The following is a 16,231-nucleotide window of genomic DNA, read 5'->3' on the forward strand; positions in this document are numbered from 1 at the left end:
CAGACAATTAACAAACACAGATGGTAACCCCAGTGACCAGGTGGTTCTGGGGTCAACGGTGTGTGACAAATGGCACTGTCAGGGCCTCTTCCTTAAGGACTAGTTATTGTTTATGTTGAAAACACGCATGCAGTGAGTTGTACCTGTTTGAGTCTTTAAAAGGATAAGATCCTTTCTTTGCAGTCTCTTAGCCATTGCTTGTGATGCATATCATCTTCTGGCTTAATGGTTATTCAATAATGAAACTTTTCTTTCTTTTCCACCTTTGTGGAGAGGTTTTCTGAGTTGAGAGCACACGTCTTTTTTCTTTCTTTTTTTTTTTTTTTTTGAGATGGAGTCTCGCTCTGTCCTCCAGGCTGGAGTGCAGTGGCGCAATCTTGGCTCACTGCAACCTCCGCCTGCTGGGTTCAAGCAATTCTCTGCCTCAGCCTCCCAAGTAGCTAAGATTATAGGCATGTGCCACCACACCTGGCTAATTTTTGTATTTTTAGTAGAGATGGAGTTTCACCATCTTGGCCAGGCTGGTCTTGAACTCCTGACTTCGTGATCCACCCCCCAACCCCTCCCAAAGTGTTGGGATTACAGGCATGAGCCATTGTGCCTGGCCAGCACATTTTATTTTTAATTATATTTCCCCAGTAATGGCCTTACCTACATTTAATGACAATAAGTGATGGATACTTAAAATACACTCTAGTTCTAGAAGGCATTCCCATACATTAATTAATTTGGTTTTCATAAAATCAGGAGGCATTAAAACACCATTAAATTAGAAGGCATCACTATTCCCTTTTGGTAATTTCCCATTTAGGAAACCGAGGCACTGAGTGGATAAATGCCACCCAGGGGACCCTGTCCAGCCGTTGGCAGAATGAGGACTGGACTGAGGGTATTTGGCTCCTAATCCAGGGCTTTCCCCATGTTCCACTGTGAGGCATGCAGGGTCTGAAAACACACCGGCACGTGCGTGTCCACCGGCCCCTGGCCTTAGCTATGCCTTTGCTGTGTTACGGAAGCACCTCTGAAGGCCTGGACGCCTCTTCTGGGAGTTTCTCGTGTCTCTTCGCCTTCCGATCTGCTCTGGCCTTGCCACGAGAAAGCGACAGGCCCATGCTGCTCCTTGGGGCCTGGAGACAATGTCCCAACCCCAGGCCGCACCCTCGCTTTCCATCCAACCTGGCAGCTGCTGCCCGTGGAGGGCCACAGTCTCCGAAGTGGAATGTGGAAAAGGAAAAGTCATTTGGGCTGTGATAAGAAAGCCGAGCTTCTGCAAAGGCAAACGGAAACAGAGACAAAGACGAGGGCACGTGTCTGTGTGAGTGACGGAGAGAGAGATGGGGGAGGGGAGCAAAACAGAGGCGGCCCGGAGAACTCTCCAGAAGGGTCCGAAGGCTGCCACATGGAGGAGTGGCACTCACTGTCCAGTGTGAAGGTGGACCAGGCTTCTCGGGTGTGGTCATTCCAGCAGGAAGGCCAACCGTGATTCCATATCGTGAGGAATTTTCAGGCAGAGCCATCTGTCCACAGAAGGGACCATCCCACTGGATTCGTGGCCTGGTGTTCAGGAGGACAGGGTCCCGTCCCCCAGGTCGTGTGAGCACCCGAGTCACCCGGATGCCGGGGGGCCTATCCTCCAGTGCCTGAGTGAGAGAGGGGCGAGGCTGGGAGCCTGCATTTTCTATATGTTCCCTCCCCATGCAGGTTGTCCCCACCCACACCCCGAGAAACAGGGTGTTAAGTCAGCACCGCTGTCGGAGAGCCACCTGGATGGGCTGGATGCTGGGCCGGATGACTCAAGGTCTCTTCCAAGTCCAAACCATTTTTTGGTTGCATGACTCTCCTCCCTAGCTCGTCCTTACATTCTCCGTCACAACCAGCTTTCCCTGAAAATAAACCCAGCTGGCCACCCCTTGGAGATAAGGGCTTCTCCCACCCTGCCTCTTTCTGCCTGCACCTGCCTGGCAGCCGTTACCATGCATGCCCATATACATATGAGTGAATATGTGTACATGTGTTAGTGTGGGCATGTGTGAATGAGCATGCATGAGTGAGTGATGTGGCATATGAGTTTGTGTTTGTAAGTGTGAACGTGTGTCAGTATGTGTGTGGACTTGTGTGAGTGTGTCTGTATGTGTCGGTGCACATGTGAGTGTGGATGTGTCTGTGTTTACGCCCAGTGTGAGCGCATGTATGTGAGTGTGAGTGGGTGTGAATGCCTGGGCATGTGTGCCCTGAAAGCCAGCATGGCACACCAGTGGCCTCCATTGTCTCTCCAGCCCTTGGATGCTGTGTGGGGGATGCTGGCCTTTCTGCACAGAGGCCCTGAGCGAATTTGGGGCTCTCTGCTGGATGGACTGTGGAAGACACACCCCGGCATTGTCGGACACCAAGTGCTGGAGAATTCTCTCCCTGTTGGGTTACAGTATGGGGTTGTTTTTCTCCTCAGAGTGTTTACACGGACAGGGCAAATGTGAAAAATCCCTCCGGCTGTCATGCAGGAAAATATGTATAAAGGATAACTGGAGAAAAATGCCTTCCACGGACAAAACACAGACAGAAACACACACACACACACACACACAAACAGCAGGGGTATCTTTCATTGTGCCTCAATAAAACAGAGGTTGAAGGAGAGACCAAGCTAGAAACAGACTGTTAATTTTGGGATTTTTTTCTTTAATCATTTTAATATAAAGAGACAGCATGTTACAATGACATTTTATGGATGATTGTAAATTATTATGAAGTCCTCAACTGGTAAAATGTCTTGATTTTGTTCCCCTATCTTGGGGTCTGTGGTTAAATCATGACAGACCAGCAGTGGAGTGGAGTGTGAAGAACTGCGGCTTGAGGCTTAGACAAGCCTGGGTTTAATCTCTTGTTTACTGGCTGTGTGGCCTTTCTGAACCTGTTTTCTCACCTGTATAATAGGGACAAAGGACCTATTTCATAGGGCAATCATGAAGATGAGAGACAACGGTCCACCAGACGAATTTTGAGTTTTAACCTGTAATATTATCCCTGATTTACCTTGATATTTTATAGACATTCATACATTATAGTAGCAAACATTTTGAGATGATATATACAAGATAATACAAATTCATCTTGCATTTTAAAATGTTCAGATTTACTTAAATCATAATACTTTTTATTCTTTTAGTGTTAATAAAATTTCACTTTCTTGAGTATTATATAATAGCTTTAACATTTATTCTTTTCCTATGAAAACGTTTTTTAATGAGCCAATTCTGCGTGAAGCTTTTGGTTTTCTATAAAAGCTGCTGTGTTCCAAGGACACCCGTTGTACACAGCCCCTTTGCTGTGATATCATTTCCAGCCTCCTTTTTGTATTCTTGTCATGGCATCTGACGTTTAGTCATTAGCCAAGCAAATGCAGCAGTTCATCATCTCAGAGATTAATCTACAGAGAATAAAAGAGGTAGCAACGTTGGTGCGGGAGGTAGGCGAGAAGGTCCCTTCTGGAGGAATCGTTTTGTATCTAGAACACCAGGGAATTATGCTCCCGAACCATGCAGCCAACGTGAATCTTTGTTAATTCATCTGAATGTTTCCTCAGTAAAATCAACAAGATCTTCTTCATCCAATGTTAAAAATTGGGCTTCAGCAGTCAACACTAAGAAGTGAGAGGCAATCAACGGTGCGGTATGAAAACATCATGAGCTAGAAAGAACTTAACATGAGATTTAGAAATCTACTTCACATATACCATGATGACTACTGAAATAAAACATTAATCACCTGTATTCTTATCACTCCTCAAAATGTTTTCTTCCTGTCCCAGGGCCCTTTCTGGAGTTTTCTCCATGCTTATATAACTGTACAGAGTTGTCACTTTCATGGAGATGAAATTGCATGCGTTGCTGTTTTGACTTCACATTGTTAAGTATTTGTTTATGCTACTAAAACTTCATGGTGAGCATTTCAATGCCCGTGTAATGCTGCATCCAGATGCTCTGTAATAATTACTCTCCCACTCTCCTGTGGCTGTCCAATTATGTAATTTCCCACTTTAAGTCATAATAAGTAATGCACATCCCTGTGACCACCGCTTCGTGCTCTCAGCCCAAGCTCTGGGAGGAGAGGACTGGGTCAAAGCACCTGGACATTTTTGTGACTTTTGAAGTGCATTGTGGAACCGTGTGAAGGACGCTTTTCTGAACGTGATGTACCACTTTGATTTGACGCTGTTTTCTTCTGCCAGTTCAGAACGATAGGGTAAGAGAATACTCCGTGTTGATGGAGAGACTCAGATTTGAGTCTCAAATGTGTTTTCTGCGTAACAACGAGATGGGATCCAGCGATGCGGTCTGGGCTTTTGGGTACTCACCTTTCCTAAAAGATGCCATCTGCTTGGAGCAGAATAGGCTGTGACACGCAGGAGCCCCCAGGGAAACGGCCATGGCAATGGTGGGTGTTAACGAGCAGGCATAAGGGACTGCTCCCAGCGGTGCTTCCTCTGAAGTCATTGCCACCTGCAGCAGCACAGGGGACAGAAAGGCCGTTTCTCCAGGTCCAGGCAGCTCGGGCCCCTATGAGCCCTGGTGTAGCAGAGACCCAGGCTTCTTGGTAGAGGCCCAGAGCCCTGTACTGCCACCACTGCCGGACGATGCTCAGGACCTCGGGGCTAGCACTGCTGGCTCTGGTCAGTGCTGTGGGCCCAAGCCAGGCCAGCGGCTTCACAGGTGAGGGGTCTGGGCTTGGCATGGGCAGTTCTTAAGGAAAGGGGCTCCCTGGCATGGGTCTCATGAGGACAGCCCCCTGCGGAGACCTGGGCAGGCAAGGACGCCTCTGCTTGGAGAGGCGACATCTGTTCTTTTGTGGACAAGCTTTTCGGTAAGCGCACATGGTAGCAGCTGTGGAGGTGGGGCAGGAGTGCCGGGTGGGGTTTTGGGAAGAGGACTCCCCCAGTGGGAACCTGTTGCTGAATCACCTAGACGTTCGTGGGGGTAAAATGCAGATTCTTAGCCAGCAGGTCTGGGGTGCAGGGCCTGGAACTCTACATGTCTGTGGGTGATGCAGATGCTGTGGGTCCTCAGATCCCACTGAGAACAGTGAGCTCCTACAGACACAGAAGAAAGGTCTCCTGAACCTTGGTGCATTCAAGTCCTCGCTTATAGATTTTTAAAAAAAAAGGAGACCTAGCCTGGGCAACATCATGAGACCCCATCTGTACCAAAAAAAAAAAAATTAGCCAGCCATGGTGGTGCACACTTGTGGTCCCAGCTACACAGGAGGCTGGGATGGGAGGATCACTTGAGCTTGGGAGGTCCAGGCTGCAGTGAGCTAAGATTGCTCCACTGCACTGCAGCCTGGGCGGCAGAGCAAAAGCCCCCAAACAAACAAACAAACAAAAAAAGCCACAATACAAAAACAAAAAAGAAAGGGAGACCCAGAATGGAGCAGGGACTTGCCCAGGCCACACAGCTCACAGGGCAGAGTCACCACAGGAGCCAGAGGCTGCACCAGGGCTCTGTCCGGAGTTTTCCCAGGCATGCGGAGAGCAGAGCAGCTTCTAAAAAACACACGGGAGTTCTGAAACCCCAGAATCCAGGGAAATGGGACTGCGGAATTTTAAAATCATTTTCCTCTTAAAATCTGTCATATTCAGTTACAAATTTAAAGGAATCCATTCTGTTTCTAAAATCAACTATGTTTTTGTACTACTTTAACGTTTTTCACCCAGAAGCAGGATTTTGCTTTGTGATTTGTGAAATGGATTTTCCCATTGGAACAGGTAATGTGTAGACCCCACAGTTCAGATGCATAATGGGTGGGTATCCTGGGAAGCTGGAGAAGGTCTTAGGAGGTGTTTCCAGAACCCCTCATTGTATATGAGGACACGGGGCAGAACCTCAGCAACCCCACACGTGCTCGCCCCGAATTTTCCCTGTGTGCCAGCACTGCCTTCACAGGCATGACCCCACTTCAGCCTTTTGCAGCCACAGGACATGGCTGTTATTTCACAGATGACAAGAGAGGGGCACTGGGAGGGCATGACATGGGCGCAATCATGCAACAGGGGTTTGTGAGCCTGGGTGTGAGCGCAGGTCCATCTGACCCCAGGACTCTTGTTGGCCCCAGAGCATTAGGCTTTCCCATCTCTGAGACCGGAATCCAAGACCCCCGACTCCTGCTCTGATGGCCCTTGTGGGTCTTTGCGGAATGGCAGGATCTGCTAACTGCTTTCTTCTCTGGGCTTGGCCAAGAAGCCAGGCTTGGGATGGCACGTGACCTCGGATAAAATGTTCAAAACAAAACAGGGCAAACATCTCCCGGGTTCCACAGGAGATGAGTGTGTGTGTGCACACGCACGCGCGTGTGTGTGCATGTGCGCGTGTGTGCAGGACGGCTCTGCTGCGGACCAGCTGGGGCCATGTAACGATCAGGTGGGGCCCTGGCACCTCTCTAGAGACCAGGAGCTGTAAGTGTCCTTAATGTGGTTGGCATCTCTGCTCAGGTTACGATGAAAAACGCAAGCTAGATCCACTCTGCTGAGTTCTTGGTGCAGGAAGTCCTCGGCCTTTGCCTAGCTCGGCGTGGTCACTGAGTAGGTGAGCGCGTTCCTTCCGGCCATATTCCACCGTTCTTCATGCAAGTCACCTCTAGGCTCTCAGCCAAGCTGCCCTGGTCCCGGAAGCTGATTTGTCCTGTTCCACCCCGTACGATGAGGACCTCCCGTTCCTTTGCAGAGCTCCCAGTAACTACCCCACTGGTGATGCCAAGCAGCAGGTGGTCCCCATCCCCAGAGGCCCTGCTGAGCCCGCAGGGTGATTTGGGGTTCAGCCCCCAGAGGAGGTTGCAGCTCCAGTCCCTGTTGCTTGTGGAGTGGGGTCGCTGTGCAGCAAGTGTGTGGTCCAGCACCTGTGTTCTGCCCAGAGCAAATCTGCAGCCTCTTCCCTCACCGTGTCTGAGGGCTGGCTCTGCCCTGTTTCTTCCTGGGGTGAGTAACAAGCCCCTGGAGTCCTGCTTTCTGCACACTTGTAGGTTGCTGTGAGGTCCAAGGAGGGAATCTTCAGAGATGCTGCCCCAGTGGAGCGAATAAGGACAGCAGTGGTTTTGTGATCATTTCTGCTCCCATCTCTGTGTTCCTCCCCAGAAATCAATCCAGCTACTCATTGAGGGAAATCAACTGTAATACTGAGCCCCCACCTCTTGGGGGTACAGTCTAGTAAAGCTTAGAGCTCAGGGGTTGAGTGTCTGAAATGCAAGCACTGTATGTCAAATCCTCCGTTCATCCTGCACTGAGAGTCCATGTACTCAGGGCCCCCTGCTAGGTGCCACGGGGGAGCTGGAGGGGACCCTTCACCATCCCTGCGTGCACTGGCTAGGGCTGCTATAACAAAGAAACACAGCCTGGGTGGCTTAAACAGCAGAAATGGATTCGGTCACAGGTCTGGAGGCCGGAAGTCTAAGATGAAGTTGCGGGCAGGGCTGGCTCCTCCCGAGCCCCTGCAGGAGTCTCTGCTCCGGGCCTCCAGCTTCTGGAGCTGCTGGCAATCTTTGGTGTTCCTTGACAGGTAGAAGCATCACCCTGGTCTCTACCTTCTCCCTGTGTGCCTGTCTGTCTCCACATTTCCCTTTAGTATAAGGGCCAGTCATATTGTATTAGGGCCCACCCTAATGTCTCCACTTTAACTTGATACCCTCCGTAAGACATTACTGCAGATAAGGTCATATTCTGAGTTACTGGGGTTTAGGACTTTAACACACTAATTTTTGGAGGAACACAATCAATTCAAACTAGGCAGTAGGGGCTCCCGGGGAGATGGGAAACCCAGGCACCACGTCAGGGGATGTCCATGACCAAAGAGTCTCGTGGTGAACGTCATGGGGCCAGGGGTCTCGAGAATGTCATGGGGCCAGGGGTCTCGAGAACGGAGTAATCACGTTGATGGGGGGGCGATGGGCCTTGTGTAAGGGAACCGGGCTCCAGTGAGAGCTGTGTGGGGCCCGACAGGGTAAACCTGATGCTTGTCCTGCAGCGGGGGTGACTGTGCCTCCTCCTGATCACAGTGGTAACGGCTGAAAAGTTGAACTGGTCTTTTTTTTGAGATGGAGTCTCGCTCTGTCACCCAGGCTGGAGTGCAGTCACATGATCTAGGCTCACTGCAACCTCCGCCTCCTGGGTTCAAGCAATTCTCCTGCCTCAGCCTCCTGAGTAGCTGGGATTACAGGCACCAGCCACCACAATTTTTTATTTTATTTTTTATTTTTTATTTTTTTTCAGAGGGAGTCTTCACTCTGTCACCCAGGGTGGAGTGCAGTGGCGCAATCTTGGCTCACTGCAACCTCTGCCTCCTGGGTTCACGCCATTCTGCCTCAGCCTCCCAAGTAGCTGGGACTACAGGCGCCCACCACCACTCCCGGCTAATTTTTTGTATTTTTAGTAGAGAGGGGCTTTCACCGTGTTAGCCAGGATGGTCTCGATCTCCTGACCTCGTGATCCGCCCACCTCGGCCTCCCAAAGTGCTGGGATTGATTACAGGCATGAGCCACCGTGCCCAGCCCACACCTGGCTAATTTTTAAAAAATATTTTTGCTGGAGATGGGGGTTTCACCATGTTGGCCAGGCTGGTCTCGAACTCCTGAGCTTGAGTGATCCGCCTGCCTCGGCCTCCCAAAGTGCTGGGATTACAGGTGTGAGCCACCAAGCCCGGCCTGAGCTGGTCTTTTATCATCAACAAACTTCTCACACACTTGCCACAGAGCGACCCCACTCCACAGGTGCTTTAAGTACCTGCTTACTTATCTTCCACCTCATTGAAAAGAAAGCCGTCATTGTCATATCCTGGCCACAGCAGGCCTTCAGTTTGCACTGTGGAGGGAACTGCTGCACATTCACTTCCCATGTGGCAACCTTGAGGCTCAGGGGGACTAAGAGATAGATGTGCACGAGATTCTACAGCCTGTGGAATCAGCTCACATGGAGCAGAACAAAGGGACGTGATCTCTAAGCGTTGATTCCAGCGCTGTGCTCTCTCCTTCGTATATGGACCGTGAGACCCCTGTGCTTCAGGAAGCATGCGTGGGGCCCAGGTGGCACCTCCTCCTCGGTCACAGCGGCTTTCTTAGCAGGCCAGGCTACGTTTATGCTTTATTCTTCTGTGCTCACTCATGCAACAGCCTTCCTGGTGCACTAGCAGGCAAAGGCCGGTGGAGAGGGCTGGTGGGCAGCTTCTGAGAGGCCTGCCCGAGTGCGGGAGGTGTGGTCTCACTTGCTGTTGCAGAGGGACGCCTTGCGGATAACCGCTCGCACGGATCTGATCCTGGTGTTCTCAGTCGCCTTCTTGCTTGCCTCTTTTAGAAAAAGGCCTCTCCCTGTTGGGCTACCAGCTGTGCAGCCACCGTGTGACCCACACTGTACAGAAGGTGGAGGCCGTGCAGACGTCCTACACGTCCTATGTGTCCTGCGGCGGCTGGATCCCCTGGAGGCGGTGCCCTAAGATGGTTTACCGGACCCAGTACCTGGTAGTGGAGGTCCCCGAGTCCAGGAACGTGACTGACTGCTGTGAGGGCTATGAACAGCTCGGCCTCTACTGTGTCTTGCGTGAGTCCAGGGCTGCTGGGCTGGGGCGGGGCCACCCTTGCTGTCGAGACGCCTGATGGGACAGTCACCATTGGCATCCATTGGCCCCGAACTTGCTAGATCTTCGAGGAGCACGGCTCCCAGCCTTGACCAGGCAGCAGGTCATCGGCAGGGCTTTCCCTGGCCCCACTCTCAGGTTTCTGAGTCCGTGGGTGGGGGTGAAGTACAAGAATTTGCCCTCCTGACAAGTTCCTGGGTGACACTGATGCTGCTGGCCCAGAGACTCCACTTTGAGAACCTCTGCTGTTCTCAGAGGGCTCCTGGATGGCTTTAAAAATGCAGATGCCTGGGTCTCTTCCTGAGAGAGTGTGAGGGAATTGGCCCAGGGCGTTGAGAGAGTGTCAGGGAATTGGTCCGGGGCGTGGCATGGGTGTCGGAAGTTTTCAAAGCTCCCTGAGTGATTCTCATACACCGCTGAGTGTGAGAGCCAGCACTGAACTCTCTTCTACAGCAGCCTTTTCTTTCTAAAAGCTGCAGTGAAATGCTTTCGTAGCCAAAATCCTATTCTGAACTCCAATATGTGAAAGAGCTGGAAGGAGCCCCGAGCCTACCACCCTAAGTGCTCAGAGGCCCCCAAGTCCTCCCGCTTCCTCAGTGCAATTTGGAAGCTGCTATCCTGTAGGATGCTTGGGGTCAGTTACCAGGGTGACCTGTGTGGTTATGCCAGGCCAGGGTCTGAGCTGTTGGGATAGGGCAGGGACTCAGGGCTCAGCCTACTGACACGCAGGTGATCTCTTCCAGGGGAGGGGTGTGTGTGTGTGTGTGTGTGTGTGTGGTGGCTGCTAATTTTGAGTCAATACCAGATCTGCAATGAGTTTCTGTACAGTCAGAAGGTCCTGCCTCGCACCCCCACTGTGGAGGGATGTGGGGATGTGTGGCTCCAGCTTGGTGTTGGCCAGGGTCACTGAGACATAAGGGCTGTGACCTCCAGAGTGCAGAAGCCACCAGCTCCTGGGTGCCCCAAAGGGGATCCTGCAGGACCCATCCTTGTGGCCTGAGACTGTTGTACCCAGGCGAGTTAGAGAAAACGCCATACTTTGAGACGAATTAAGAGTCTTTTATTAGCCGGCGATGGAGAGACGGCTAACGCTCAAAATTCTCTCGGCCCCGAAGAAGGGGCTAGATTTTCTTTTATACTTTGGTTTAGAAAGGGGAGGGGGGGTCTAGTTAAAACAATTTTACAGAAATAAAGTAGGTAAAAAGTTAAAAGGATAAATGGTTACAGAAAAGTAAACAGTTCCAGGTGCAGGGGCTTTAAGACTATTACAAGACACGAGGCTTTGGGCGTTATCAATCAGACGAATTCCTGGGAACTGCGGATATAGCTCGCCACAGTATCTTATCAGTTAATTGCCTTCTTGGATGTGCTGGGAGTCAGCTTGCACGAGTTAAGTCCTTGAGGAAGGGGCTGCCAGGGAAAGAGCCAAGATGGAGTCTGTCTGGCTCTCTTAGCTAAGGGAGAGTCCGTTCAGGTGGAAACACGCCTAAAAACAGGGTTAGTAAAAACAAGGTTGGGCATTACAAGACCAGGACAACAGCAGAATGGAGCGTGGACTCCACAAACCAGGGTGTCTGCCTCCTCCAGAAACCAAGGGCCCCAGATTGTAGAGTCTGGGGTCTGCATAGATCTGCATGCTGGGCCATCCTGAGTGGGCCCTCCCTCAGACCCCAGTGCTATTTCACTGATGACAGGGAGAGTTGATGCGTTTCTGTTGCCCTGTTCAGAGGGCCAGGCAGAGAGAGGGCCTGATGGTTTCGGGTGTGCTGTTAACAGGCATGTTCCTCTTTCAGGAGTGTTAAAACAATACCACCATAACCAACACCTCCATCACCAACAGAAACCAGGCAGGGCCAGCTGATCCCAGATCAACACCTCCATCACCAATAGAAACCAGGCAGGGCCAGCTGACCCCAGAGCAACACCTCCATCACCAACAGAAACCAGGCAGGGCCAGCTGATCCCAGAGCAACACCTCCATCACCAATAGAAACCAGGCGGGGCCAGCTGATCCCAGAGCAACACCTCCATCACCAATAGAAACCAGGCGGGGCCAGCTGATCCCAGAGCAACACCTCCATCACCAATAGAAACCAGGCGGGGCCAGCTGATCCCAGAGCAACACCTCCATCACCAATAGGAACCAGGCGGGGCCAGCTGACCCCAGAGCAATGGCCCTTCTGTACTCTCATTGGTTCCCTAGAGGGCCACTGGCAGGACAAGGCTATGCCTTGGCCATGCTGCTCAGGTGCTGGTCTAAGGAGACCCTTCCTGTCCTGATGCCTGGCCCCATTTCCACTTTCTTCGAGGGCCACACACACAGAGGGGCCTGCTGAGCTACAGTTGCTGCTGTGCAACAACTCCACTCCTAGGGGATAGCGGGGGGCCATTAGGACACAGGTGCTGGTGCCACGGCAACTCGGTTTAGAGCATGTGGGCTTTGCAGTCAGGACATGCCCTGTCCTGTCCAGTCTTACCTGTGAAGGCCACACCTCTTCCTACCTGTTGGCATTGTCAGGACTAGTGAGGGGAGGAGGCCCTGGGGGAGGCTGATCAGCAGCCCCTTCCTGCCCCCGCTCTGCAGGGCCACACCAGCCCCACCCATGCCCACCATCACCTTCTGTAAGAGACCCTGGCCTGCTGCAACAAACAAGTTAATTCCCTCCCAGAAGATAGGGAGGCCCCTCCCCACCACCTGCCCTGCATCCTTCACAGACCAGCCTCCAGGAAGCGCCTCTTGTTGGAATCAGCCGCACTTTTAGAGTGTTAACACCTTTAATTAGGGACTCACCAGGGCGATGCCCTTGCAGTCAGGGAGTCCCGTGGGTGAGAGTGGGCTGCCCTGGGGAGCTGCAGGGAGTGGAGAGCGAGGCCACAGGGAGGGACGTGGGGCATGAGGGGAGGTGGACTCAACCTGTGGGCCCTGAGCCCCTCAGTAATGGCCCCTCAGGTTCTAGAAGGCTCACTCTGGCACAGTGAAGAGGGGGCAGACCTAGAAGGAGGAAGGAAGAGAAGAGGGAGGGAAACAGGCACTGCCTGAGTGCATTCTTTCTAAGAGGCCAGGGCAGGAGACCCTTCAATCCCTCAGGCACCAAAGGAATGAGTATCCCTGGCTCTGCAGGTGGGGATCCAGGCTAGGGGAGGCCCGCGCCTCCACCACCGTGGCACAGTTCCGGGAAGGCAGGCTGGGGACGTGGACCGGGGCTCTCTGACCCCCAGACAGATTTTTGGGGGTTTACCAAGCTGCACTTTAGTGTAAGGGGGTTTGTGGCATTTGAGTGTTGTGGCTGTGGCGACTGTGGGAGGAGGAACATTTCAGGGCACTGAGGACACGGAGTTCTTTCTCAGAAAGGCCCCTGCCTGTGCCGGGGCCTGGTGAAGGGCACAGCCCACGAGGCTTCTGCAACTCCTGCCGCTGGAGGGCCTGTATCCCATTTCTTCCCAGCCCCACGGTCAGAGACACCATGCTGGTGGTGTGAAGGCGCCTGTGGTGGGCGGATTTACACCCCGGATTTTGGCAGCGCGAACTTCTCCATGCTTGCACAGCTCTTTTGATCAAAGCCGCCTTTTTCCGGGATGCCGCACAGCAGGTTGGCTCCTTGGAGCTGGATGTGAGATGGTTTCAGTAAGTGACCTGTTGAGCACCATGACTCTGATTTGTACAGAATGAAGCAGGGCCCGAAGCTGGACCTGGCAGATGTTGGAGGCCCCTGGAAATACTGCGAGGCGTGAAGGGCAGGAGATGCTCCTTCCTCTGCGGCAGGGCCTCCAGGTCACCCGAGTGTGGGTGACTCACACCTCAGCTGCCCGGGGGCCTGCGCCTCGGAGTCCTATCCCCCAGACAGTGGTAAAATGCCAGCCATGTTTCCTCCTTTCTCCTCCCACTCAATAATGACTTATGCAAAAAAGGGAAGGGAAGCATGGACACACACGTGATATGACTTTCAGTGACTTTTTCAACTTTTTCAGTCCAGCATTTGGAATGCGATGACAACTGGTGCATTATTTTAAGTTTTTAAAAATATAATTACAGAAATGAACACACGAGCTGTACAGAAAATTTGGCAACACAGAAAAGAACAGGAGGAGGAAACGATCCCAAGCCTGCTGCTCACGGATAACCACCTTTCACATGTTGTTTATCCAGGGCAGACATTTCACAAGAGGATGGCCACTGTGTCCAAGACATTTGTAGCACGATTTTACCACTCAGCAATGTATCCACAGCAGCTTTCATGCCCATGAACATGACTCCACTGCATGCTTTTACGGCCACATGGCATTACCTCATACACACATCAGCATTCATTGAGCAAGCTCTTGCCACTTAACAGTCAGTTGTTTCCAATTACTCATTATCATACATAATGCTGTGATGAACATCATACAGTACAAACACGACTGTGCACAAGTTGGATTATGCGCTGAGGATGAATTCTGAGAAGTGGAACCCAGCATCTTAGCTGTGCTCCGTAACTCCAGTGACACCCCAGTTCTGCGCAGGATCAACCTCCTGGCAAACTCAGCCTCGTTAGGCAAGTCCAGGACCCCCAGAGGACCAGGAGACTCCCCAAAACTTCCTGTCCCCGCATGCTGATGACCAGGGGCCCTTTGGTGAGAACGTCCTGTCCCGACCAGGCAAAGAGGCCCCGAGGAAGGAGGAGGGAGACAGGAGCGACTCCTCCCCAGCCCACCCAGTCCTCAGCCCTGGGAGCCTTGGGTTTTGTTGCTCAAACACAAAGCTCCCCTGTTGCCTCACTGGACCATGACTAACAGTGTTGCCAGGAGCTGAGCAGTTCTGTTTTATTGTTTGCATTGAGTTAGGGAAGAAGGAGATTTGTGACTTTCTACCAAGTTGGACTTGTTCAGCGTTCTCAGGGCACTCAGTCAGCTGACCAGCTCCAAGGGACGGAGGGGCTTCCCGGCAGTAGCCAGTTAAGATGCAAAGCTTTCACTTAAAAACACGCCTCTGGTGATTAGGCAACTATTTTTAGAAGCCAGTTTTGGGGGGATTGTTTCTATTTAAATAGGCTTTTAGTTTAGAATAGTTTTAGATTTGCAGGGAAGTTGCAAAGATAATGCAGAAAGGTCCTGTACCCCCCAACCCAGCTTCCCCTAACGTTAGCATCTTACAGCTCTCGGGACTACTTGTCCTAAGGAACCAACACTGGGCAGTGTCAGGAAACTCCATAGTTTATTTGGATTCCCCTGTTTTCTCCTGAATGTCTTTTTCTGTCCCAGGAGCCCACCTTCCATTTAGTCCACATGTCTGCTTAACCCTGAGGCCTTTGCTTTTTGCGCTGGGAGACAAAGCAGAGACCTTCGGATTCTCAGCAAGCCTCCACCAGGCTCCTGGCGTTGCCCTCCTCGAGCTGCACCCAACGTTCATTTTTCATGCACGGCCATTGGTAGAGCTGCCTGGATGATGAGGAGATGAAGAGTGAGTCAGGGACAATGCAGGAAAGAGAGTGCGGCTGAGAGGAATGCCCACAGCAAGGCCGGGCGCCAGGCAGACAGGGCTGTGTGAGGAGAGCGGGGATGCAGGCTATCTGCATATTCCGTGACCCTGGCTGCCCCTGCTCTGGCCAGCTGAGCAGTGTCCTTGGTGATGTGGTCCCAACAGAAGCCAGGGCCGCCACCTCTTTCTTCATTGCAGAGTGCTCTGCAGAGAACTTGGGGGACCCGAGAGGCCAGTCCCTGGGACTGCAGCCTGCTGAGGCTGCCCTTCCGCTTGGCCAAGCCCACCAGTTGTCCCCACCCTCGCGGGGGTGAGTCCAGGACCCAGTTACCAGCTGGCCTCCTCTAGTCTTCTGGGCTCTGAGAGGTCTTCAGCTGTGCGTCTAAACATCCCCGGGCCATAGACACACAAAGCTTGCCATGCATCTGGGCAGGAACTGGACAGCTCTGAGTAAAGCGCCAGGGGGGCATGGCACCCACCGTCAGGGTGGCTGGCTATGGAGGCCACAGAGCGGGGCAAGCCTTCTCTGGGGCCCAGCACTGGGGTCCCTCCTCCCTCTGTGTCCTCCTCATGGCTGCCCTCAGCCTTGTCCTGGAGCGCCCATCTTCTCAGCTTCCTTCCGTCCTGGGAGATGGGGTCATCTCCTGCCCTGGGCCCACCTCTGCCATCTTGGCAAAAGCAGGCTCTGCGGCATCGGGCACACGCTCTGCTGTCTCCTGACCCCTGGGGTTCGGTTTCTTCTCCTTGCCCTCCTCTTGTGCTTCTTGGAGCCCTGAGCATCAGCCCCCGGACTCCTGACAGCTTCCCTTTGGGTGGATTCTCAGACTCCTGCAGTGCTTTCTGAGACCTCTATAAGCCCCTTTTCTGCAAAGCCCACCATGGCCTCCCCCTGCAGCCTTGGCTGAGGTCTGGTCCCCAGGACCAGCACACCTCCCATGGGGACCCCACCGGGTTGGCCTCTTGCCTTCCTCATCTTTGCCTCCTGCAGAGGCTGGCCGCGTTTCTGTGTCTAGAGCTGCATCCGAGCTGCACTCACACTGTGAAGGGCTGGGGAGCTGTGCAGCCAACAGCCAGCGGGCTGGCCTCAGTGGCCGCCTCCAGTGCCACTCTGCCATGCGTCTCCACATGGGCGAGCAGTGGACATGTCCGACTTCACATTTGCACT

At 52.6% G+C, this 16,231-nt stretch overlaps 1 protein-coding gene across 1 annotated transcript in view; it reads left to right on the forward strand.

Annotated features, from left to right (window-relative positions):
- Nucleotides 1-4,211: 4,211 nt before the first annotated feature.
- UMODL1 (uromodulin like 1) overlaps nucleotides 4,212-16,231 on the forward strand; it is a 68,005-nt gene continuing 55,985 nt past the window's right edge. Inside the window, exons 1-2 of the mRNA XM_055105199.2 lie at nucleotides 4,212-4,706; nucleotides 9,329-9,571. Of these exons, the coding sequence (XP_054961174.2) occupies nucleotides 4,631-4,706; nucleotides 9,329-9,571 (319 nt within the window). The 5' untranslated portion in view covers nucleotides 4,212-4,630. The remainder of the gene's footprint in view (nucleotides 4,707-9,328; nucleotides 9,572-16,231) is intronic.

The sequence above is a fragment of the Pan paniscus genome, chromosome 22 (assembly GCF_029289425.2).
Source record: "Pan paniscus chromosome 22, NHGRI_mPanPan1-v2.0_pri, whole genome shotgun sequence".
NCBI lineage: Eukaryota > Metazoa > Chordata > Mammalia > Primates > Hominidae > Pan > Pan paniscus.